The sequence below is a fragment of the Camarhynchus parvulus genome, chromosome 19 (genome assembly GCF_901933205.1).
Source record: "Camarhynchus parvulus chromosome 19, STF_HiC, whole genome shotgun sequence".
Lineage (NCBI taxonomy): Eukaryota > Metazoa > Chordata > Aves > Passeriformes > Thraupidae > Camarhynchus > Camarhynchus parvulus.
The window spans coordinates 10,850,790-10,872,990 of record NC_044589.1 but is presented as its reverse complement, the minus strand read 5'-3'; the positions used below and the strand labels follow the sequence as shown (position 1 = coordinate 10,872,990).

General features: G+C 56.5%; 1 protein-coding gene across 1 annotated transcript in view; it reads right to left on the bottom strand.

Annotated features, from left to right (window-relative positions):
• Window positions 1-2,383: 2,383 nt before the first annotated feature.
• The window catches only part of RAP1GAP2 (RAP1 GTPase activating protein 2), a 38,479-nt gene continuing 18,661 nt past the window's right edge, over window positions 2,384-22,201 (bottom strand). The window contains exons 3-25 of the mRNA XM_030962983.1: window positions 18,083-18,167; window positions 15,698-15,733; window positions 15,449-15,493; window positions 14,990-15,022; window positions 14,460-14,669; window positions 13,961-14,064; window positions 13,399-13,477; window positions 12,995-13,048; window positions 12,656-12,739; window positions 11,694-11,794; window positions 10,931-11,060; window positions 10,581-10,736; window positions 10,053-10,124; window positions 9,566-9,652; window positions 9,243-9,377; window positions 6,480-6,617; window positions 6,270-6,388; window positions 6,025-6,138; window positions 5,447-5,564; window positions 4,825-4,951; window positions 3,583-3,662; window positions 3,374-3,409; window positions 2,384-2,636 (exon numbers count right to left, since the gene is read on the bottom strand). Coding sequence (XP_030818843.1) covers window positions 3,401-3,409; window positions 3,583-3,662; window positions 4,825-4,951; window positions 5,447-5,564; window positions 6,025-6,138; window positions 6,270-6,388; window positions 6,480-6,617; window positions 9,243-9,377; window positions 9,566-9,652; window positions 10,053-10,124; window positions 10,581-10,736; window positions 10,931-11,060; window positions 11,694-11,794; window positions 12,656-12,739; window positions 12,995-13,048; window positions 13,399-13,477; window positions 13,961-14,064; window positions 14,460-14,669; window positions 14,990-15,022; window positions 15,449-15,493; window positions 15,698-15,733; window positions 18,083-18,167 — 2,116 coding nt within the window. The 3' untranslated portion in view covers window positions 2,384-2,636; window positions 3,374-3,400. The remainder of the gene's footprint in view (window positions 2,637-3,373; window positions 3,410-3,582; window positions 3,663-4,824; window positions 4,952-5,446; window positions 5,565-6,024; window positions 6,139-6,269; window positions 6,389-6,479; window positions 6,618-9,242; window positions 9,378-9,565; window positions 9,653-10,052; window positions 10,125-10,580; window positions 10,737-10,930; window positions 11,061-11,693; window positions 11,795-12,655; window positions 12,740-12,994; window positions 13,049-13,398; window positions 13,478-13,960; window positions 14,065-14,459; window positions 14,670-14,989; window positions 15,023-15,448; window positions 15,494-15,697; window positions 15,734-18,082; window positions 18,168-22,201) is intronic.

Sequence of the window (22,201 nt, the reverse complement as noted above, 5' to 3'; positions counted from 1 at the left end):
TTTCCTTTATATATAAATATATATATTTTATACATATATATATATATATCCCTTTTATATATGTATAGATGTGTAAGTGTCACTTGTAAGCACAAAACATTTTGCAAAGTATCTACAGGAACGCCTCCACGGCCGCCGGCAGTGCAGAAGTGCCCGGGACGCGACAGGAGCCCTGCGGAGGCGCCGCGGGACCGTCCCGGGCCGCAGGGGCCGCCGGAGCCCGGCCGGAGCGGGGCAGGGCAGCCGAGCCCCGCCGGAGGATGCGCGGCGGGCTCCGGGCCTGCGGCGAGGAGGGCTGCTGGAAATGCCCGCAGGAGCCAAACCCCGCGCCAGAGCCCGGCCCCAGCGCTGCTCCGGCACAGAGACGAGCCCGGAGCACTGCAACTCTCCCTGAGGCTTCACACTGCTCCGCCTGTTAGTCCCATCCGAATAATTCCCAAATCAATCTAGGTCACAAAGGAAAGCCACAATTTCAAGTGGAAAAAAAAAAAAAAAAAAGCAACAAAACAACCAAAAATGGCAAACCAGCTGACAGTAGCCACTGCATCATCTGCTGAAAGATCTCATGGAGATCAACACCCACAGGAATGACAACATATACAGAACCGAGTGACTTCTCAGAGGAAAAAAACCCAGAGCAGACCCTGGGAGCAAGTCATTGCACCAGTCAGCGTTTCACTGTGCAGCCTCAGGAAATCAGACCAAAGCTTCTAAGGGGAGAATTGGGGGTGGGTTCAAAAGTGCTACTGAAGCATCATCAGACAAGTGCTGAGCAGCAAAATGTGTGATCCTGAGACACCTACAGCTACAGGCTGGGCTGAGCACACGGCATGCTCCTCTTCCAAAGGAAACTGGAGGCTTAAACCCGATTGAAATGCAGCTGGCTGGGAGCAGGAGGGAGCATCCCCGCGGGAGTTACTGATATTTACTAGTCCTACACAGCACTTCGGGCCGGTGAAACTGTTCCCTGCCTTTTCACAACTGTTCTCCTTCTTTAACCTGGCTCCTCCCCATCATAGCTACAGCCTTCCTCCATGGATTAATTGCAGCTCCTGTGTGAACCGGGTCTCAGGCTCTCGGAGAGCGCCTCCCTGCAGGAGCAGGGTGAGCAGAGCGCGTCCTGCTGGGCTGGGCTCGTCTCTGGCCAGGGAGATGACGGAGGAGGGCGGGTGGTGGCTGAACCCTATAAGCACTTGACCCAGAGAGGGGAGCAGGAGCAGGCACAGCCAGGGCGGCTGCCCAGGGCTGCTCCAGGAGCACAGCTCTGCCCCTCTGAAACCTCTGCCAGGTGCTTTGTGCCTCTTGGAGCACCCACGGGGGAAGGTGGCTTTGGCACTCAAAGTCCTGCTTTCAGTAGGAATCACAAACTTGAAGAACTGTGTTCACTTGAGACTGAGAACCTGATTTCATGAGGGTGTCCAAAGGTCTCAGGCTGGGGGGACAGGGGGGAATATCCCTGCAGCATCATGGCCTGTCTTCCAGAAAATGGGTAAGGGAAATCTGCGGGCAATGTGAAATTCACGGACAGGCTTCAGGAAACTTCACATGAAGCTCCATGAAAGAGCAAAAGGATTTCTTGGCATGTTGAGAGGTATTTTCTGGGAAAGGGCACTATCGGAGAGTTACCTTGCAGAATCTGTAATCCTTTCATAATAACAAGAGCTTGCTCGAAAGCAGCAGGACAGACTCTGTAAGGGCTGGAGCAGCCTAATGCCTCCCAAATCACCAGAGTTTTATGCATTTGCCTGCCTGGTGATCCAAGCCATAGGGCAAAGCAGAGCCCACCAGGTAAATCCCCTCTGGTTCCAGTTCTAGCACTAAGAAAAGCTAAAGCTGTAATACAGCACAGCTTTAGCTTTGGGTCACCTTTCCCAGGCCTGTGCCCAGTGTCAGGCAGGGACAAAGCAGGGAGGACGAACCTGCCAAGGAGGATGAGCTGGCTGCTGTCCCCAGCTCCACTCCCTGGGCCAAGTCACTCGCCTGCCTCATGTGCAAGAAACTGAGCAAGTTTGGAGCGAGGGGCTGCCTCTGCCCCAAGAGTTTTGGGGTGTTGGTAGGAGCTGGGGGACGGCTGGAGGGACCCTGCAGACCCCACGCCAGGGAGAGCTGCCCAGGACCCCCCTAGGGAGGTTTTGCCCCATTGTCCCCAGAGAAGAGCAACAGCAAACTGCCCCAGAGCCACTAACACCTAACCTTGGCCCGACCCCCACCCTTCAAAAAACAAACATAAACCCCTGTTTCCCCACTGATAACTGCAAATAAAGCATGGAGGGACCTAAACTATGTGGAGGTCTCTCCTGCTGCCCCTCTGCCCAAAAGGAGCTGCCAGGCAACCCAGGGACAGGGGGATGGATGGTGCCCACCAGCTGCAGCACACTGGGCAAGCACAGGGTGACCAGGAGGGGACGTGGCCCTGGCCACGCGTGCAGCACAGGCAGGGACACGTCCCCTCCTGCACACGGAGGGGACAGGGCGTGCGCTGCACAGCGGGTGAGAGGGTGGCTGTCCCTGTCAGGACAGCACTGCAGCAAGGTGAGAGCTCTGTTCTGGTGTGGTGGGCGAGGGCACCTCGCTGCCCATGGCCGGGGCGGGCATGGTCCATGGGTGTTGAAGATTTTTCCCTTTGTTGAAACATTCTGTGCAAAGAAGAAAAGGATAAAAGTCAGGAGTGTGGAAGGAGAATATTCCCACCCCTGTGGTGCTGGCTATGAAGCACCTGTCCCAGGGAGGGAGCTGAAGCCACGGCAGTGCCCTTCCCCAAAACACCAGGCCAGCCATCACTCACAGGTTGTGGGAGAAGGAAACACAGTGATTGGGTGAAAAGCTCAGCTTTTTGAGACCCATGCTTTCAGAAATGTAACTTTCTTTCAAGTTCTATGGGCTCTTCTGCTCAGTTTGGATCTTCCTAATGACACCCTTAATTTCATGGAACAGAAGGAACCCAGGTAAATCCCACTGAGTTCCCTTTACCTCTGCCCATGAAATCCATCTTGTGTATCTTCTGTTTGCCCTTGGATTTTTGGAATGGGTAAGGTCCTGCACTGCCTTTCCATGGCAGTGCCCAGGGCACAGCACAGCAAACCTGGAGCTGGGCACCAGTGTTTGACAGAGCTTAACTGGGAAAAATGCAACCTGCTGGGCTGACCTGGGAGCAGGTGCAGGAGCATGGTGCTGCAGAAAGGAACAGCAGCACTGCGGGTGCAGACTGCCACGCATCCCTGCCCTTTCCCTCACCTACAGCAGCACCCAAGGTGTTCTAAGGCACAGCATGGATCCCACAGCAATAACAAGCAGAGTGAGCAGCTGTGGGTAGCTGAACACAGCTGGCCCCCAAACAGCCTTTTTGCACAAAGCAAAACACACCAACACTCACCTGTGACAAGTTCATGACTTCCTCCTGCTAGTGGCTCTGTGTGAAAGAACAGAACACTGAGTGGGTTGCGAAGGAAGGGGCAAGAAGTGACAAAATCCCTTGCCCTTTCTCCCTCATGGCCCCAGAGGCACCCCCAGAGCCCAGACCCCCGTGCCAGGCAGGGAGGACACGGCTGGCAGCATCCCACCAGCGAGAGCCCTGGCACCTACCATGCTGGAGCTGCCATGGCTGAGCTTGTCAAAGCGAAACTTCAGGTTGGACCTTGGAGAATTTCTGTTCTTTAGATCTGCTGGAGGGAGAGGACAAACAAAGAACAAAAATAATAAACTGTGAACAAAAATATTTGCTGTAGTACTGGCTGCACTCACCCAGCTAGGCACTTTAATAGGCTGTCAGGAGTGCTACCAATATTTAGTCTGCCTTGGCTGAATGTTTGGCAAAAGCTGTACATTAAGTGTTTGCGATGGAACAAATTGAGGCTTAATTACATTTCACAGTCTTTCTCCTGGAAATGCCACTGAAAAGGCTACAAGGAATGACTGATCCATATAATGTATGGGTGGATTTTCATGTTCTTGGCAGGAAAAATACAAAATAAATACTTCAAGCATTAAAAGGGGCTGGTTTAAGGGTTCAGAAAATCACTTATGAAGTAAGGAGGAGGACCTGTGGGGTGCTGAGACACAAAAAGCCTGCCTGCACTCCATGGTCCCATTTTGCCTGCAACACTCCCAGTTACAGAGCTGTTTGGGTCTATTTGTGCTTCCTGGCTGCTTCAGAAACAGCTCCTCAGCTGACAGTGAGTCTGCACGTGGCTGCTGGTGCCTTGTGGCAGGCGCTCTGTGGCTCAAGGAACCAGAGCCATGGGGATTTGTGGGCGAGGGGTGACTGTGGCCATCCCCTGTCTCACTGCACCCTCACCACAGAACAGGCCAGCAAAGAGCTTTTCCTGCCTGTTTGGCCCTTCTGAGCTGCACCTCATTGTGCAAATCATCCGACTGAAATGGATGGAGCTGGTGAGCGGGTTGGCAGGAGAGGAATGGAGCCAAGACCACGGGAAGCTGATTGTTGATTAAGTAATTGTGAGTCATGGCTCAGCCTCTGGAGACAGAGTTTCCACGACTACTGCACATGCCTGTCAGGGGAGACAGAGGGAACAAAGCCACAGCAAGAGCCACCTCTGCACTCTAATTGAGAAAGGGAACCAATTCCCCCTGGAAGTAACCACAGCCCACGGGGCCATGTGCCCAGCCCAGCCCTGTCAGGATGGGGCTGCCCCACAGCCCGTGGGTGCCTGTCCTGCCAGGGCGGGCACGGCTGCTGCCTCACCCTGGGACAAGGCTGGGGGGCGGCTCCTCCATCCCACCGCGCCCCACAGGAACCCGGGGGCGGTGGCTTTGGGTGGCTCCAGGAGCAGAAGGCAGAGCTGGTGCCGGCTGCCCGTGACCCACCTGTGGGGCTCCTGCTCATGATGACGGGGGTGGCCGCGGCCCCCGCGCCGGGGCTGTCGCTGCCGGGCGAAGCGCTGTACACAAACACCTCCTGCTTGAACGGTGACGCCGTGGAGGGCTGGCTCCCCTGCTCACACAGACAGGACATGGCTTCTCCTGCAGACAGGCCTTCCCCCACACCCTGCCAGTGCCCCACTGCACCCGTGCCCGCTGCAACCACTGCCCTGGGCAGAGCAAGCAGTGCCCAGGGCATTCCAAGGCTCGCTGGGGTGCCACGGAATCACAGAATGGTTTGGGCTCTTGGTTTGGAAGGGACCTTAAGGACCATCTACCAGACCCACCCTGCCACGGGCAGCGACACCTTCCACTGGACCAGGCTGCTCCCAGCCTGTCCAGCCTGGCCCTCAACACCTCAGGGATGGGGCAGCCACAAGACCCCGAGTCCCGCCAGGCACACCACCCTCCTCCTCCCCACAGCAGGGATGGGTTGGGCCTCTCCACCTCAGCAGCGAGGAGGGGCTGGGGGCTGGCAGGCACATCCCCCCTCAGAGCCCGGAGGTCTGGGGGCAGCAGGGAGCCCAGGGCAGCGGGGAATGTGCCATGGGGAGGGTTTGGTACCTACCACGCTGTCGTACTCCTCCAGGGTCTCGCTCTCCCCCGCCGTGCTGCTGAAGCTGCTGGTGCTGGAGGAGGAACGGGAGATGTTCGACCGCCCGTTCTCTTTCAGCTTGATAAAAGGCCTAGAGAGGCGGAACGAAGGAAGGGCGCGTGGCTGTCACCAGGGCAGCGTGTCCCTGGGACTGGGACGGGGACAGGCCCTCCTGCACACCCCCGGAGCACAGTGCTGCCGTAGGAATGAACCTTTTGGGGTGCTTCAGCACATAACCACTTCCAAAGGCGTGGGACAGGGCGTGGGGTGGGTGCCCAGCAGGAAACCCTAGGTGGAGCTGACTTCGCCTTGGCAGGGAGGAACAGGCACAGCAGCCTTCCATGTCCTGAGGATTCGGGCAACCTTGGTCTAACGCTGCTCTTTGCTCTTCTTTGTAAAACCAAAAAGGAGCTGGGCTCAAGAATTACCAGAATCTTTTTTTCCTTAATATCAAACTTATTTACAGTGAAATTTAGGTATGGTTTCGTTTGACAAATTCCTTGACGTCTGCTGAGCTGTGGTGGAAGGAGGATGGGCTCCTCCTGGCTCACCTGTCTTTGTTGGGGCATATTTCAGGGGAGCTGGGGTTGGATGAGGTTTCAGATTTCATCTCTTGGGAAGAATGTCCCAAATCTGGTGTCTTCTGGGCTCCAGAAACACTGTCACTGAGGGCACAAAGAGACAAGTTGCATGAGTTATACAAGAGACTTTAAAAGGACGGTCAAATTGTACTACCTGACACCAGCTATAAACTGTGAGAGCAGCAGAGGTTCTACAGGCACCACCACAAACTCACCACCTTGTCCTGCTCTCTGCCTGGCTCTCCGATGTCGTGTGCAGGCGAGGGAACAGCCCCGAGCGGCGCTTGATGGGGCTCCTGGACTGGTTCTTGGCAGCAACAGCTGGGACAGGGGGCTGGGAGCAGAGAACAGTCTGGGGCTGAGAGCCCGTTGGGCTGTGCAGGGGGGGAGGAGGAAGGGACAGAGGGACGTGTGGACATGCTCACCGAGAAGGTGGTCTTGGTCACCTCGCCGCTGTTGTGGGCGATGCCCCCGCTGAGGCTGCCTGGGATGCCGCTGCCATGGTGCTTCTTCTGGCTGCCCACCATGGTCTCCATGGAGTGGCTGCGCACCCGGATGGCTCTCTGTGCCAGAGGGAACAGGGGACAGCCGGTCATCACCACGCAGCGGGGCGCTGTCCCCAGAATTCCTCCCCAACTTCAGGTGTTCCCCAGGCACAAGGGAGAGCCAGCTGTCTGTGCCTCCCCGAGAGCAAGCACACCCCAAGAGCAGCACAGCTCCTGACAGCAGCCCTGGCAGGGGCAGCTGAGCACAGCTGCCCCTGGGGAGCCCCACAGCCACCATTGGATCAGATTGTCCCCCCATTGCTCTGTGATATCAAGGACTCCATCTCTGGGACCAGGAGACACAGACACAAGCCCCAAGCCCTGGCCAACCTCCCAGACCCCTTGGCAGGAATAGGGACCACAGCCAAGCCAGAAGCCGTGTTTGTGTGCACACCCTCCACAATTCTGCCTGGACTCAGAGAGGACAGATCCTCTCCTGCCTTTCTTGCACCTCTCCTGCACCTCTGCAGCCTGCCCAAAACAGCCCCTGAGCTGGAGGCTTCACAGCCACAAAAAAAGTGCTTCTGTTCTTCAGCAAGCTGCTGCTTGAGAATACATTTAGCCTGAAGCCCTGCTGTGGCTTCTGGTTTGTTTTATCCACCTCTGGAAGGGACTGGAGGTGAGCTGTGTAGCACTGGTCCCATAGCAGCCACAGGCTCTCCGTGCTCCTGTGGATCTTCATTTCTCCACATCCCTTTCCTCACTCCTCACATCAGCAATCTTCTCCATTCTCCTCTCAGCTACTCCCTCAGCCATGGCTGCTCCAGCCCCTGAACCCCAGCCCAGGCTAAAGGGTAAATGAGCCACGGCAGGCCAAATTCCCTGGATGCCAGCACTGCATCTGCAGCATGCAGGCTGTTTGCTGCTGGCTCTGGGGCTCGTGGGGCCACAGGTGGACCTGCGCAGGGTGAGAGGAACTGCAGCCCTGAGCTCTCACTGATCCTGCAGGGCTGCAGACCACAGCCCCAGCAGCCCCTCCTGCCCAGCCAATAATGAACATCAGGCAAGAGTCCATCAGACTGAATTTATTGGGGTCAGCAGCATTGACATACAATTAGAAGTTGTTCTTAGGTAAAAGTGATCAGTTGCTTTGCTGCAAAGCAGCAGCCACAGGCACTCCCACTCTGCAGGCTCCTGTCCAGGGCTTTGGGACTCTGGGGGGTTCCCAACAGCCCAGCCCTGAGGAGTGGCTCCTTTACCCACACAAGAGGCAAAGGCACCTCTCGCTCACCCAGAGCCCAGCAGAACTGAGCTCTGCTCACCTCTGAGAACTGGCCATCTGGCCCAGGGGATGGGTCTGTAGGCTGGGCCGTAGGTGCGAGGCAGTGAGCAAAAAGGTACAGTGGGGACCAGGTGTGAGCCCTGCAGCCTTTGTCAAGGGGACAGGTGTGAGCCCTGCAGCCCTCCTGTGTGATGGGGACCAGGTGTGAGCCCTGCAGCCCCCCTTTACCGTGTGTGCTCCCCGTCACTCCCAGAGCACGTGGTGCAGGATGTAAGCCAGCAGGCAGCCCAGCAGCGCGGGCCCGAGGCGCCCCACATGGACCACGGGGCTCACCTCCCACCCCAGCACTCCCTGCAATGCCAAGAGAGCACGGTCTGTCTCCTCACACACACACAGTGGGTCAGAACACCCCTGCTCAGCCTCAGCGCTGAGACCTGACGTGAACGCTGCGATGCGTGACTGACTGTGCCCTTCCTGCACATCTCACACTGGAACATCTGAACCTCTGCAGCGGGGCCTGGGGAGCTGTGCACCCTCCTGCCCAGCCCCATCCTCCGGGTACAGGAGAAGGTGACTCATTCACCAGTCCCACTTCTCTGTGCTACAGACACAGCCACGCCTGAGCTGTTGCAGCAGGCACAGCCAGGACAGGCCCTGCCCAGGCAGTGCCAGCCGCCCAGCGCCAGCCCCTCCGTGCTGCAGGGCAGCTGCACCACAGACACCTGCCCGTGGCTCGCACCCTCACACTCAGGTGCTGCCCCTCCATCTCCAGGGGTGTCCCTGCTGCCCAGCCAGACACTCTCCCTGCTGCCAGCGCCTGCTCAGAGTTTCCTCCACAGCACTTTACCCACTCCTTTTCCTCCAGCCCACATCACCTGCTTTCCCTCCCACTCACCCAGCCTCCCTGGCACACTCAGCACCCCTTCCCCACTGCACACCCAGCACGTTATTTCTGTTTTAAGCACAATGACCACCACCCCCACCCACCTGCTGTGGCAGCTGCCCCAGGCACCCCTCCTGCTCCCTGTCCCGCAGCAGTGCCAGCCAGCAGCCAGAACATGAGCAGGACACGTCCTGCCACAGCACAGCCCAGCTGCAGGCACACTCTGTGGTAAGGGACTGGGCCTGAACTGAGACCCCTCTGGGGACACAAAATGCTGCAGCACACTGGTACAGAGTGCTCAGGAGATCTGGAGAAGTCACTCCAATGGGGACACTCACCAACAATGCCACCGTGCCAGCTTTTGCTTGCTCCCACTGGGACCAGCTCGGGCACTTGGCAGGCTGGGCAGGCAGTGGTGGCAGCAGCCTCCACCTCCCCTTGCCACCCTACCCTCGGGGGACATCTCTTGTCCCCCAGTGGGCACTCTGCCAACCCCAGGTGCCTTTTAGCTCTGCTGCTGGCAAGGGCAGGGCTTTACCTTGAAAGACTCCAGGAAGCCTCCGTGACCCCCGTTCTCCAGCTTGTCCTCCTCGGGCCCCAGCCCCAGCATGGTCTGCGTGTGCCCGTGCAGCTCGTCGTGCAGGTTGTCCAGCAGGGCAGCCCGTGTGCGGTCCTGGGGAGAGCCAGGGCTCAGCCAGGGCTCCGGGAGGAGCAGTGGCACTGGCCCGTGGCCCCAGCCCGTCCTCTCGAGGGGACAGCCACCCACGGGCACTGGCCCAGCTCAGCAGTGAAAGGCGGCTTTGAGGAGGGGTGGGACAGCCCCCAGAGCTGCTCCAGGCAGGGACACATGGGCAGCGTTACCTCCAGCTTGGCAAACTTGTCGGACTTGCAGCAGGCATTCTCAGCATTGATGAGCTTGGTCAGCAGGAACTCCCGGAACTCGGGGCTCTGTGGGGACAGAACCGAGGCAGAAAACACCCTCCAGTTTAGGAGTCTCTGCGTCTCTGGTAGCACAGCTGTACCAACCCAAAACCCAAGCTCACAGCACCTGGCAGCGCCTCCAGGTGTGGAAGCACTGGGGGAAACCTCCAGGTGGGTTTGAGGTGCTCGCCTGCACCAACACGGTGCCCCAGCACCAGAGCTGCTGCTGCCGCCTTGCTCAAGTAATGCCATGCTGTGCTGCACGGCCACTCACCCTACCATAAACCAGGGGCCCCAATGGAAACCAAAATTAATGCAGGTCAATTCCAGCAGTCCTGTTTTCCCCAAGCCAGCGTGCTTGGAAACACCTCGGACATGCACATCTACATTTCTACAGCTTGGAACACGATTCCCTCCCAGCCCCTACCTTCTGGAACACCGGCGGGCTCGGCAGGGGTGGGCCAAAGGAGGGAACGTCTTCCCGGGCTGTGACTGACACCTGAGGAGTCAAGAGACGTGTTATTCCCACGGGTGCAGCAGGATAACAGGGTTTGTGCCACCTACACCCAGGTGATTTGTCAGACTGTTCCAAGGCACATTCAAACACTGAGGATCATCAAAACCCTTTAACAAATGAGCTGTTTTACAAACATGTATTTCATGTACTGCGGTCTGTATACACACACGTTATGTCACAGTGCATACATAACACACCTGTGTGCACACATGTGTGTGCTCACCAGGCCTAGCACTGACTGCATCACTGAGCACGGGGTAAGTGCCCTGGGCAGCCTGTGCCAGGGCTCACCACCCTCAGAGGGAAGAATTTCCTCCTAATCTCTAATCTAACCCTACCTTTGCAAGTGGGAAGCCATTCCCCCTGTCTTGTCACTCCATGCCCCTGTCAAAAGATGCTGAAGCAAAACTGGGTGGGTGACACCGGGACTGCCCTCACCTTGTATGCTGTATTGTCTGCCTCGGGGTTCTCCACCTGCACCACGATGTAGGCATGCAGGAAGTTGGAGGCAATCATGTCTGGCACGAATGGCGTGTTCTCCTCTTGGAAGATAATTGCCACTATGTCGTTGCCAATGTGCCGCTTCCTCTGGAGCTAAACCAGCAGGGAGAACATTGGGTCAGCAAAACCAGGCAGCTCTGCTCCTGCAGGAGCAAGTGCCAGTCCCGTGCTGGGGAGCCAAGCAGCCCCATCCCATGGGGCCAGGGCTCAGCAGGGCCCAGTGCACGGGGCAGTGTCAGGGCATCCCCACTCAGACCCCTCTGAGCAAGCAACCACATCTCTCTTACTTGTTGTGTGTCTCCTTCGGTAAAAGGCAGCTTTGTGGAGACATGAAACATTATCTCCCTGTCCCTGAACACCGTGTACACAGACTCCACTCCCGTCTGCCCATGGCTGACATCCAGGCCTCCTCGAAAACTGGAGATCAAGGGAAAGGCGGAGAGAGACGAAGAGATGTTAATTGAAAGCTTCACAGAGAGCACCAGCGGCTGTCAGGGGACAGGCTGATGAACAGCCCAGCTCATTTATCTTTATCTAGCAGCAAGCAAATCAGAAAGAACAAAGCGTGCGTCATGTGCTGTAACCAGCCATCGCTGTCACCAGCCTGAAATGCAGGGTGCACACAAGGCAGGGCTGGCCAGCAGGGCTGACCACGGCCATGGGCACGAGCCATGGCCTCACCATCCCTCACCAGCAGTGGGGATCTCTGCCTGCACTGTGGCTGCTGCAGGGACTGCCCCGGAGGCGCCCGTGGCTGAGCCGCGACACCAGGCACAGCACATTTCCACAGACTGCCTTCTATCCATGGCTGAATATAGCCAGATTTTATCACAACCTCAAAGCTGCAGGAAAAGAAAATTTTCTCTCTTGGCAGCTCCAATTTTTTTTAACTCCCCCAGCCTGGAAAAACAAGCCAAAACTATATTTGCTTCTGCTCCGCACATCCCGCTCAAGAGCGAGATGACTTCTGTTCTCACACGTAGATATTTTTACATATGACATGGTCTCTTGTTAATGTATTTGTAAAATCATCCTTTTTATTTCACTTACCCTTTGAAGTCCTGGAGAGTTATGGTGTCTCCCAGAAAACTTAAGAAGTTCTTGAAGGCAGTGCTCTCTTCATTATTGCCAAACAGCTCCTCCTCTTGTGTCTACAAAACACAGGGTGCATCTGCTGACAGCCCCGATTTCCCAGCCTGTCCAATCCCCTGCCACCTCCAGCTCCACCCACGGGGTCCCTGGGGTCTGACCTTGTTCCATGGTGTCCTGCACAGCCACAGGCTGCTCACCCCCTCTGCTCCCCAGCTGGCACCACCACATTCCCCACCAGCCACCAGCACCATCCATGGGCTGCACAGCCTGCTCAGCACCCAGCACAGCCCAGGGCAAAGCTGCTGAGAGCCTCCTCTGAGCCCCAGCAAGGACCTTAGGGTAATATCCAGGAAATACCAAACCAGAAGTGAATCCTCTGTTGAAAAATCCCTAATCATCTCCTGCTTGCTGTATTTCAAAACAATGAGACCCTAATTGCAGTCTTGCATGAGTCACTCAATCCAACCCAAAATGCAATATGTAGAGGGCCTGTCAGAGTAATTCTCAGTGAGTTCTGAGGCTGAGTTCTGCACTGCCCATCCAGAGTCCCCCTGCTAATGACAGCATTTTCAGCAAGCACCTCTCTTCAGAGCCCACAGTCCCTCCAGACAAACGTAGCTGTTTAGCTGTCTAAACATGTATCTGATTAAAATACCACGCCTGCTAAAATCCATTTTCACATCCGCTTTTCCCTACAGCAGCCTGTGGGCTGATTTCCATACTGAGACTTTTCAGTCATATAATTTTTTAATGAGTGGGGAAAACATCCGAGCAATGAGAAACACAGACAGTGAGGACAGACAGTGCCACGAGGTGCTGCCCGTGGCAGAATTAAGGCCAGAGTTGAGCCTGTGCTCCTGAAATGTGGATCTCTGGTGCACAGGGACACACTCCATGAAAGCAGCGTGGGGACAACTCACCTGCCTGAACTTCTGATAGATCACACCAAACTTGAATGTGTTGTTGACCTCATGCTCATCATAAGACACTATCATCTGGGATGCCTGCAGGAAAGCAAAATTCCAATTGTTTCATCTGGTGGTTCAAAATGTGATGGCCAAAAGATCCATGGTGGGGGGTGAGGAGAGCCCACCAGAGCTGCAGCGGGGTACAACAACAGCTGGGCAGCATCAGGGGAATGGAAGGAGAAAAGAAGCCAAATTCCCACATAATTAGGCTAAAAGTTTTCAACAGTGGCCCTAGGTGTGGTTCTCAGTGTAGCTGCAGAACACACAACCAACTTGGGCAAGTTAGCTCACCTTGGGGTAAAGAACTGGGTTAAACTTCAGCCCAGAGGCATCGTCACAGAAGGCCTGTGGGCAAGGGGAAAGGCCAGTCAGTGCCAGGTCCTTGGCCAAAACTTCAGCCATGAAAGTCTTATAAAGAAGCCAAATACAGCCTCCAAGAGCAGGAGCTCCCCACTTCACATCCACCATTGGGACGCCCCATGGCCTGGCTGGCCCCAGCTGAGGATGCAGCAAGCCAGGTCCCAGGTCCCTCCGTGTCAAAGGAGAGCCACTTTCTGTCCTTGCAGGAAACCAACAGCACCACCCAAGTGCCCCTTGACCTGAGAGCCCAGGCACTGCTGCCCGACACTGCCCATCACTGCCCAACACTGGCACAGGCTTTGCTGCACGAGTTCCAGCCAAGCCAGGCCGTTCACCTTGGCAATCTGGGGGATACTCGGGAGTTTGCTGAATCCTGCCAATGGGATCCTTTCATGCAATGTCTTCACTTTGGACCTGGCAAAGAAACAACAAGCAAACAGATGTCAGAGAGTGTCTACAGCAAAGCAATACTCACTGTTGGGAAACACAGTTGTGCTGCATTTGTTGGGCCTGGCTACTGAGCTAAGGCTCGATTTGTCTTCTCATCTCTTAAAATATTCATAGTTTGAGGGAAATGACACAATGGTTCAGACATGCTGGGTCCTGTCAGCTTATGGAGGGATGGTGAGAGAAGTGACTGGTGTTATCCCAGGGAGGATTAAACCCACAGAGGTTTATGTTCAGTTCCAGCGGGTTTAGTGACAGATCAAAGTCTCACGTTCATTATCAGGTTTAGGCAGTCCCAGCGCAGAAACACAGGGATGCTGCCACTGCCTCCCATCCCACCCAGACCCCTTCCACATGCTGCCAGTCCAGCTCAAGCACCTGCTGTAGAAACAGAACCAGGGACTCCCAAAAGAGAATATTTTGTTAAACAAAGATTTTTTTTCCCTGTACCTGAGTATAACCCTTAAATATTCTGTGCCATCTGTCTCCTCGCATTTAACAGAAAGGATCAGATTTCCAAGGCTGCTGGCTGTACAGTAGAAATTTAAATGATCCTAAAAATAGAAAACAGCATGTTAGCAGCCGGGAAGCAACTCGCTGATGGCAAGGACACTCACCTGCTACCCCACACCCTCCCACCACTCACCCTGGGCCCCCGTGCCGGGAGCAGGGCTGTGAGCAAGAGGGCAGGGGCTGCCCTGCAGGCCCCCACGTCTGGCTGAGCCCCAGGGGCAGGAAGCTCAGAGCCAACACCCCCACTGGTGTCACAGGAGCCCTGTGCCTGTGGGGCCAGGGGCAAAGCCACATGTGTGGCCATCACTGCCATGCTGGGAGCCCACCAGTGCTCCATGCCCTGCAAGAAGGGAAACTGTAAAACTCGCCCATTTTGCTCTCAACTGCAGAGTTTTCTTAGCCAAAGGTTTGAGCCCCGTGGGGTGGAGGAACCCACCTTCCCCAGGAAATGCTTGCGGTAGGCTCTGGCCTCTCCCTTGCACTCCAGCTTGTAGCCATAGGTGCTGGGGCTGAGGTTTTCCTCCTCCTCCTCGCAGATGCTGCTGTCAGATGAGGTGGGCGTGCCGAGGTTTTCTGGGTCTTCTATCCAGTACCCCCCAAACTGGGGCAGGATGATCAGCGGGTATGGGCTACCCTTCTCCAGGATCTGCAGAGACATGTGCCAGGAGGGCTCAGGCAGGACTGGGGTGTGGATGTGGGATGCAGAGCTCATTGCTCCATGTTTTGCCCCTCTACTGCAGCAGACCCCAGCCCTGGAGGGACAAGTCCAGCCCCTCTCTGAAACCTCTTCTCTGTCACAGAAGAGGGCACATGCTACTGAGGAAAAGCCAAAACCCACAAAGGTAGGGAGGAGGAACATGCTTTATGCAGCTCCTCTCAGAAACAGAATCTCCACCAATTCCTCTGCCATCAGCAGTTTTGGAAAGGCATTGACCAGAAGGTGTTCAGGGGGTTCAGGGCACCCACCTCATCAATGCTGGGGTATGGGATGTAGTCTTCCTGGAAAAAGGAACCAAAACATCATCCATGACCATCTGCTCCCTCCAACTGTCCCTTAAAACCCCAGCCCTGCCCACCCAAGCCAGGGAGCACCTCCAGCACCTGCTGGTCCCTTGCAGGAAGGCACCAACGCAGGCTAAGCCCTGCCTAGAGCGAGTTCCTCCGCTGGTGCAACTTCCCAGTGCAGTGGCAAACCCCAACCCTCTTGCACAGCTGGGAGCTGAAATGCACTGGGCTGGGCATAAAGCTGGATTAGGGATTTACAGGCACCATGCTCCCATCTCTGCAATTCAATCAGTGCCTTGTTTTTAGATAGCATCTAAATCCTTCCCAGCCCTTTGAGTGACTGTCTTTGACAATCACAATAAACCTCTGAGATGGGGGGGACACTTGAAGAGACCCCTCAAGAAACAAAAATCAACCAACCTTGTGTTTTTGGCTTCCAGACCTCTGTTCTTCCAGTTTTGGTGCCTGTTTAGAACAAAATGAATGCATTTCAGATGCTTTGACCCACACAGGGGGTCAGTCCACCAACATGAGGGTATTTTGCTACATGGAGATCATTCCAACCCAAGTGGCTGGAAGGTGAGGTCTGTTCCTGGGACAGGCCCTCTGCCCTCAGGGGCCGTGCTGGGGCAAACATCCCAAGTTTCTGGCATGCACATTGCTGCTCACCTGCATTTTTTCCAGCATTTCGAAGAATTCTGCCGACTGAAAAGAAAAGAAGGAAATCTACTGTTCGATAAAAGCAGACACAAAGCAAGCCAGTCCGAGCCACATCACAGCAGGGACACTGGACCCCCACCCCGAGCACTTGTCCTGCTCCCTGAATGTGACCAGGCAGCTGGGATTCCCATCCAGCCCCACCTAGAGCTCAGCATCTTTGCTGCAGATGCCCTTGCCAGAAGCCCTCGACCCCCAAAAATGCCAAGCTTTGAGCACATTTGATCAGGGGTCTTGAATCATTTATTTTCTTCATCACACCAGCATTGGCGAAGCTGCTGCCCGTGGTGCTGGGCTGCCCAGTGCAGGGTTAATCCCCCTTGCCACAGGAACCAAAGAGATTACTGAGCTGCTGCTATTGGAATCCCTGTTGTGCTGCCCGCCCCAGGAGTGCCGTGGCAGGAGCCGAGCACAGGGCGAGTGGCCCTGCACGCTGGGTGACACGGAGCGGGGTCAGGGACAGGAACCCACCGGGGCGGGCTCAGCCCACCCCGGCCCCTCGGGAGAGCTGCCAGGACCCGCTGACCCAGGCCGCGCTCTCCCTCGGCCGCGGGAACTCGGGTACCCCTGCTCCGAGCTGCCTGAGCTGCCCAGCGGGGCCGCCCCCGAGCTGCTCCGGGGCCGCGCGTCCCGCAGCAGCCGGACTGGCCGGGCAGCGCTGATCCCGCTCCGGCTCCGGCTGCCGTCAGGAACGCACACACAAACTACCCAGCCAGGCTGTGGCTGCACGCGGCGCTCCCGTAAGCCCCTAAGTGGCTTTTCTGGAGGCGGGCCGCCCCCGCCCCGTCCCTTCTCTCTGCCCTCCTTTTGCCGGGCCGGGGCTGCTCCTGGCGCGGACCAGGAGCGGCCGGGCCACGGCAGCGCCGCCAGCCCGAGGGGCCCGGGAAAAGCGGGACCAGCAGCTCCCATCCCACCGGCTGCCACAAACGGTTCGCGGGAGGGACATGCGTGATTTGGGGCCAAAAAAGGGGGTCATGGTAACAAGGGGAAAGGCAAAGGGGATGATTTTTAGTGAGCCCTTAGAATAGAATGAATTTCTCAAAAGACAAAAAACCACCAAAAAATAAAGGAAACAACAGAGGAGAGGATGAAGAAATTAAAATCAAAGGAAAAGTCTGAGAGGCATTTTTTCGTTTAATATTTGTGGCGAGCAAAGGTCGAGTTTACAGCATGAGCAGTCTGTGGCTGCCAGCACAGGTGGGGCAGCTGTGCCTCGGACACAACCCTGGCTGTTTCCAGCTTTAGACCATGCCCCTCCTTACCTAACACACCTGAGGGAGTCAAAAAGAGAAACCCCAGGCTCAGACAGCTCTGTGCCCGCAGCAGAATTCTCTTTAAAAAGTCTTCTTTAGTTTAAGCTTGGTTTGGATTCTGTTTATCTCCAGCTACAAATGTTCCTGGGTAGTTTCAGGTCCTGCTCTACCAGTAACCAGAGCCAAGACCTGACTCCACAGTGGCACCGGACCCAGCTGCTACAGCGAGCCCCACAGAAAATGCCACACGTACTGAGCAAAGCCTGCAGCCCTTCAGAGAGCTGTGCACACCTAGAGCCGCCTTTGCTGGGCCATAAAGGAAAGGACGGGAAGAAAACCCTGCACCAGGCAGGAGCAGAGTGGAGGGCAGCAAGCAGAGCTGGGCACCCCTTTCCAGCACTCTCCCCCACATGTCACAGCCCTGGAAGAAATCTTTTACCTTCCTGAATAGAAGAAATCTATTACCATCCTCCCCGCCGACATCAGCCGCACAGCCCGAGCTCCTCACGGGCACCCAGCAGGAGCCGCAGCCCGGCCATAGTGCCCAGCCCCGCCTCCCCTCGGTGATGTTTCCTCGAGCCAGAGGCACGGCAGGACAGCCGGCTTGTCATTCCAAAGGGTGGCTCCCCTGGGAGGCAGAGCCCGGAACAGACTGGGCGGGAGGCAGGTGCGGTTTGCGGGGACAGGCGGGGTTTGCGGGGACAGACAGGTGCGGTTTGCGGGGACAGGCACAGGTCAGGGTGCTCGGCCCCCGGCGGGCACAGCGCCTGCCCCATGCGGGCACAGAGCGACCGGCACGGGGCTGGGAGGGTCGCTGGCAGGGAAGCAGCCCCAGGACCCAGCGCCCCGCCTGGCAGCGCCGCTCGCGGTGGCGGAACGGGAGCGCCGGTGCGGGATGGGCCGCACGCACGGCCGCCACCGCGGGTGGGGAGGGACGGAGCCGGAACAGGCTGCCGGCTGGATTCCAGAAACCACCTACTGCGGCTCCTGTGGGAACAGCCCTGACCCGTGCAGCCGCTGCGCTGGCAGCGCCGCTCCCCACCAGCCTGGCGCTCCAAAGCCCGGCCCGGCCCCGCGCTCTCACCTTCATGGTCGGGGGGGCCGTCAGGGGAGGGGACAGGGGCCGCTCCGGGACGGCCACATCCGTGCTGTTCAGCAGCTCCTGCTTCCTGGAAAACCAAACACAGGCAGGTCAGCTCCCCCCGCCCCAGCCAGCGCACCAGGCAAGAGATAAGGGTTATCTCCCTTGGCAAAGCCGTGGTGTGCAGCTGCCTGTACAGTAATATCTGGAATCTGAGAAAAAACCCAGCAGACAGTGTGAGGAGGTGATAAAAGTCATGAGAAGAGCCCGTGCCCGGGGTGGGCTGCGAGTCCCCGTGTGTGGCGCGGTGGTGCAGGGACAGCAGGGCTGTTCCTATGACAGGAGCCAGCCATCCCCACGGCTTCCCTCCCTCTGGCACCCTCCCCACCTGGGCAGGACCTGCGGCTGAGCAGCCCTCTGGCAGCAAAGGAGGCTCAGTGACACCCCAGCACGGTTTTGGAGGGACCCAGCTGAGGACCCCTTTGCCAACACAGCACCTGGCACTGCATTTGGAAGTACCAAGAGCCATCATGAAGATGCAAGACCCCAGGAAAGCAGAAAGCAGCCCCTATGCCATGGAGCTGGCAAGACAGCCCCCCCCAAAAGTCCCCTAAGCTTTGGAAAAGTCCGGCCTCGGCCCTCCCCTGAACAAGATTCCCATCCCTGTTGCCCGGCGGCTCCCGGGCAGGCAGCCACGCCATCACGCAGCGGCACTGCCAGATGCTCCTCCGGGACTCAGAAAATCTGAGATTTAATTTAGTTTCCTCTCGTCCCTGCCAGGTTAGTCCTGCAGAAACCGGGCCAAAATGTCCAACTGTTTATCTCTCCGTAACGAGGTTTGGTTCCCATGGCAGCGCGCCCCGGGATGGCTCCGCGCAGCGCCGGCACCGATCCCGCCGGGCCTCTCCAGCACACAGCTCCTGCCACAGGAGCACCCCGCGAAACACCTGCCCTCCCCACAGCCCCAGCGCCCCGGGCTGCCCTCCCAGGCCCCAGGATTTGTCACAGCAGGTGACAACCACCTGCTGGTCACGGGTGCCTGCAGCCCCTCCTCAGCAGCCACGGAGGTGCTGGGGGATGAACTGGGGAGGCAGCAGAGATGCTGGGCAGGCAAAGTGGGACCAGCAGCATCATCCTACACACAGCCAGGGGAGTCATGGCACCACCTGGGCTGTGCCAGCAGCATGGGCTTAGCCGGAGGCACTGGGGGCAATACCCACTGCATTGTGTCCAAATGGGAATCCAGACCAAGAACTGGTATTTCACATTACATTAAATCGAAGTAAATCTTCTTTCTCTCTTTTTCATATCAGAGCAGGTTAAATTTACATTATTACACCTCATTTGAGCTCCTGGTATCTTCCAGTTTTTCAGTGCAAGAAATTAACTGGAGCAATGTGGGGCAATAGCAGAATTCCCATCTTGCCCACCCATAATGTTTATCAAGATCCTTCCCTCTCTGCTCTCCACAACCTCACCATGTCTCTACTGCTGAAAAATGCCGAGGATGACAGATTTTCCTTGTTTGCTCTTTGACTTTCTAGGACAGCCTGATCTGGAGCAAACCACTCATCCTCTGCTCTCCTTGCTTTGAACCCTGAGCTCTGCCTGATTGCACTCAGCTGCACAGTGGCCTCAAAGGCATAAAACAGATACGACTTTGAAAAGATTAAAGTTACAGGGATGCGCACAAATAATTTGATTTGATCTGGGATTTGTAGTGGGTTGCCATAGCATCATATTCTAAGTATTATAAAATCACCCAACTTAACAACATGTTCCTCTGTCACATGCTGGCTGCTTCTTTGGGGCCAAACTGCTGGAACTGCTCCTGCAGTTCCGGGAGAGCAAAACAAGCCCATCCCCAACGACTGCTTGGAACGGGCCTCTGCGCTGAGAGTCTGTTATGGTAAAGCCCAACCACAGACGCCGATGATTCAGCCCCATCAGTGCTGGGGTCAAGGGCTGGCGCCCGTTTCCCAAACTGATTGCCCTCGGGGGATGGTAAACGAACCAGGGGAAGATTAGCACGCCTTTGTCAGTGCACCGGGGCTCACAGCAGCCCCGCGCAGTGACCCAGGCCCCAGCTGGCACTGAGGGTGCCTCTCTGCACAGCCTGAAGCACAGCGGAGGTGGCAGGTGCCCACCCCAGGAGGATGGGCGCTGGGGACGCCGGGCAGCTCCCCACGCCTCTCCCTGGCACCACAGGAGATGCACAGCCCCGGCATCCACAGCCAAAGGTCACAGCGCTGTGTCCACTCCCTAAGGGGGCAGCTGGCAGCTGCCAGGGGCCTCTGCCTGCCCCTGATGCCCCCGTGTCCCCCCTGGCCACGGCCACGGCCGGGCACCAGCGCACAGGATGGGCTGAGCATCCTCCGGAGCCACACGGCCGGACACCAGGCTCTCCAGAAGGAAACGTGGGCATCGCTTCTGTAATTATTCCTTTGTTTTTCTCATTAGGCAAATTGAGAGAGAAGGAAAAAGAGAGAATTAGAATCCTGCATTGTTAGTAAATCTAATTAAGGAAATACCTTAATGGGGTTATGGCAGGGCCGACTGCAGGGTTTCCGAATGGAGTCTGAGATCACCCCAGCCATCCCAGCCCCCCAGGACTGTGCTGGGGGACCTGTTGCCAGCTCTAGGGAGGCAAAGCCCACCTGCCAAGGGCTGCTCTCCTGGCTCCTTCCAAAGAGGGAGAAAATGGGGATTTTTCCCCGCATTTTGGGGGGAAACCATGGACACCAGTGAGCTCCCAGCACAGCAAGGGCAGGTGAGGTCTTTCTCTTTAGAGCATCCCTGATCACAGTCCTAAAGCACCTTCAAATTAATATCCTGTACTTGGTAAACCCCACTGACATACTGAAATTCTGATTTAAAAGTCCTGCTCAGCACAGAGCCAAGGCTGCCTGGACCCCTGGCATGTTCCCATCCAGACCCTGACTCCAAGTGCACACTTCTCTCATGCTCTCTCAAGCCCAAGCCTAATGAAAAACCCCCAGTGCCTCCCCCCTCCTCATTTCGTCCATCTGATTTGTTTCCCAGACAGGCTCTAAATCAACAGAGTACATTTAGGCAAATCCCAGGTGGGGAGGGGAGATGCCAGCATATTACCTGACATGGTGAAATGCTCCACATGAGGTTGGCTCTACTCTGTCAGGATGTGCAAATGGGATGGGAGCACCCCAGGTTACCCATATGCCTATGCTTAATTCCACAGATCAAACCCGGCCTAAGGAGGTACCAAACTCCTGCAGCAACAAGTTCTGCCTGTCAGATGCCTCATCCTTGAGAAGGTCAGCAATGACTCTCCTGTAAATTAACAGCCTCTATTTTTGGACTCATAATTTTTTATCCTTGATGGGCATCACCTTGCCAGCTGCTTCCTTTTTAGTTTATTTCACATTCCATGCCTGATCTCCTAAGTTTCCAGAGGGGATGTGCTTCCCTATCACTTTCCATCCAGCCCCTACCCAGGCCCAGCCCTGTCCACAACGGGCAGTGGGAGGGGGGCACAGGCTGCTCGTCCTCCCTCTGGGGGGGCTCCTTTCATCCCCCCCACAACTGGGACTGACCCCTGGCTCCCGGGACACGAGCACTTGCTGACACACCAGGCAGAGCAGCATGGCCAGGGGCCCTTGCCAGCTGCTCACAAATTGCGAAAAAAAAAAAAACAACAGAACAAAAACTGTGGTTTTTTTGCAACACAGACAAGGGCACCTTGCTGTGAGTTTACACCTGGAAATCTGCAGTGAGTGCCTGAATGAAGAGCCTTGCCCTGACTTTGAGCAGCTCTCCACCCAATCCCAGGATGCCAGGCAGGCAAGATCTCGCTGCATCATCACTCATCCCACAGAGGACATCAGCAGAGGACATGCACTGCTGCAGGCTCCCACTGATGTCAGACAGTTGTGGGGCTCCAGAATCCCCCCCAGACATGGGGTGCAGCCCAAGCACTCAGCGCTGCAGAGCTGCACGACCCTTGGGCAGAGCCCCTGCCATGGAACATCTTCCCTAGAAACAGATTTACCTTGTTAGGTCATGGCTCAGCTTAGCCCTATTCAGCAGCGTTGCCTTCTCACATCAAAGCCTGAGAGTCAGCAAAAAAAAAAGTGCAGCATTTTC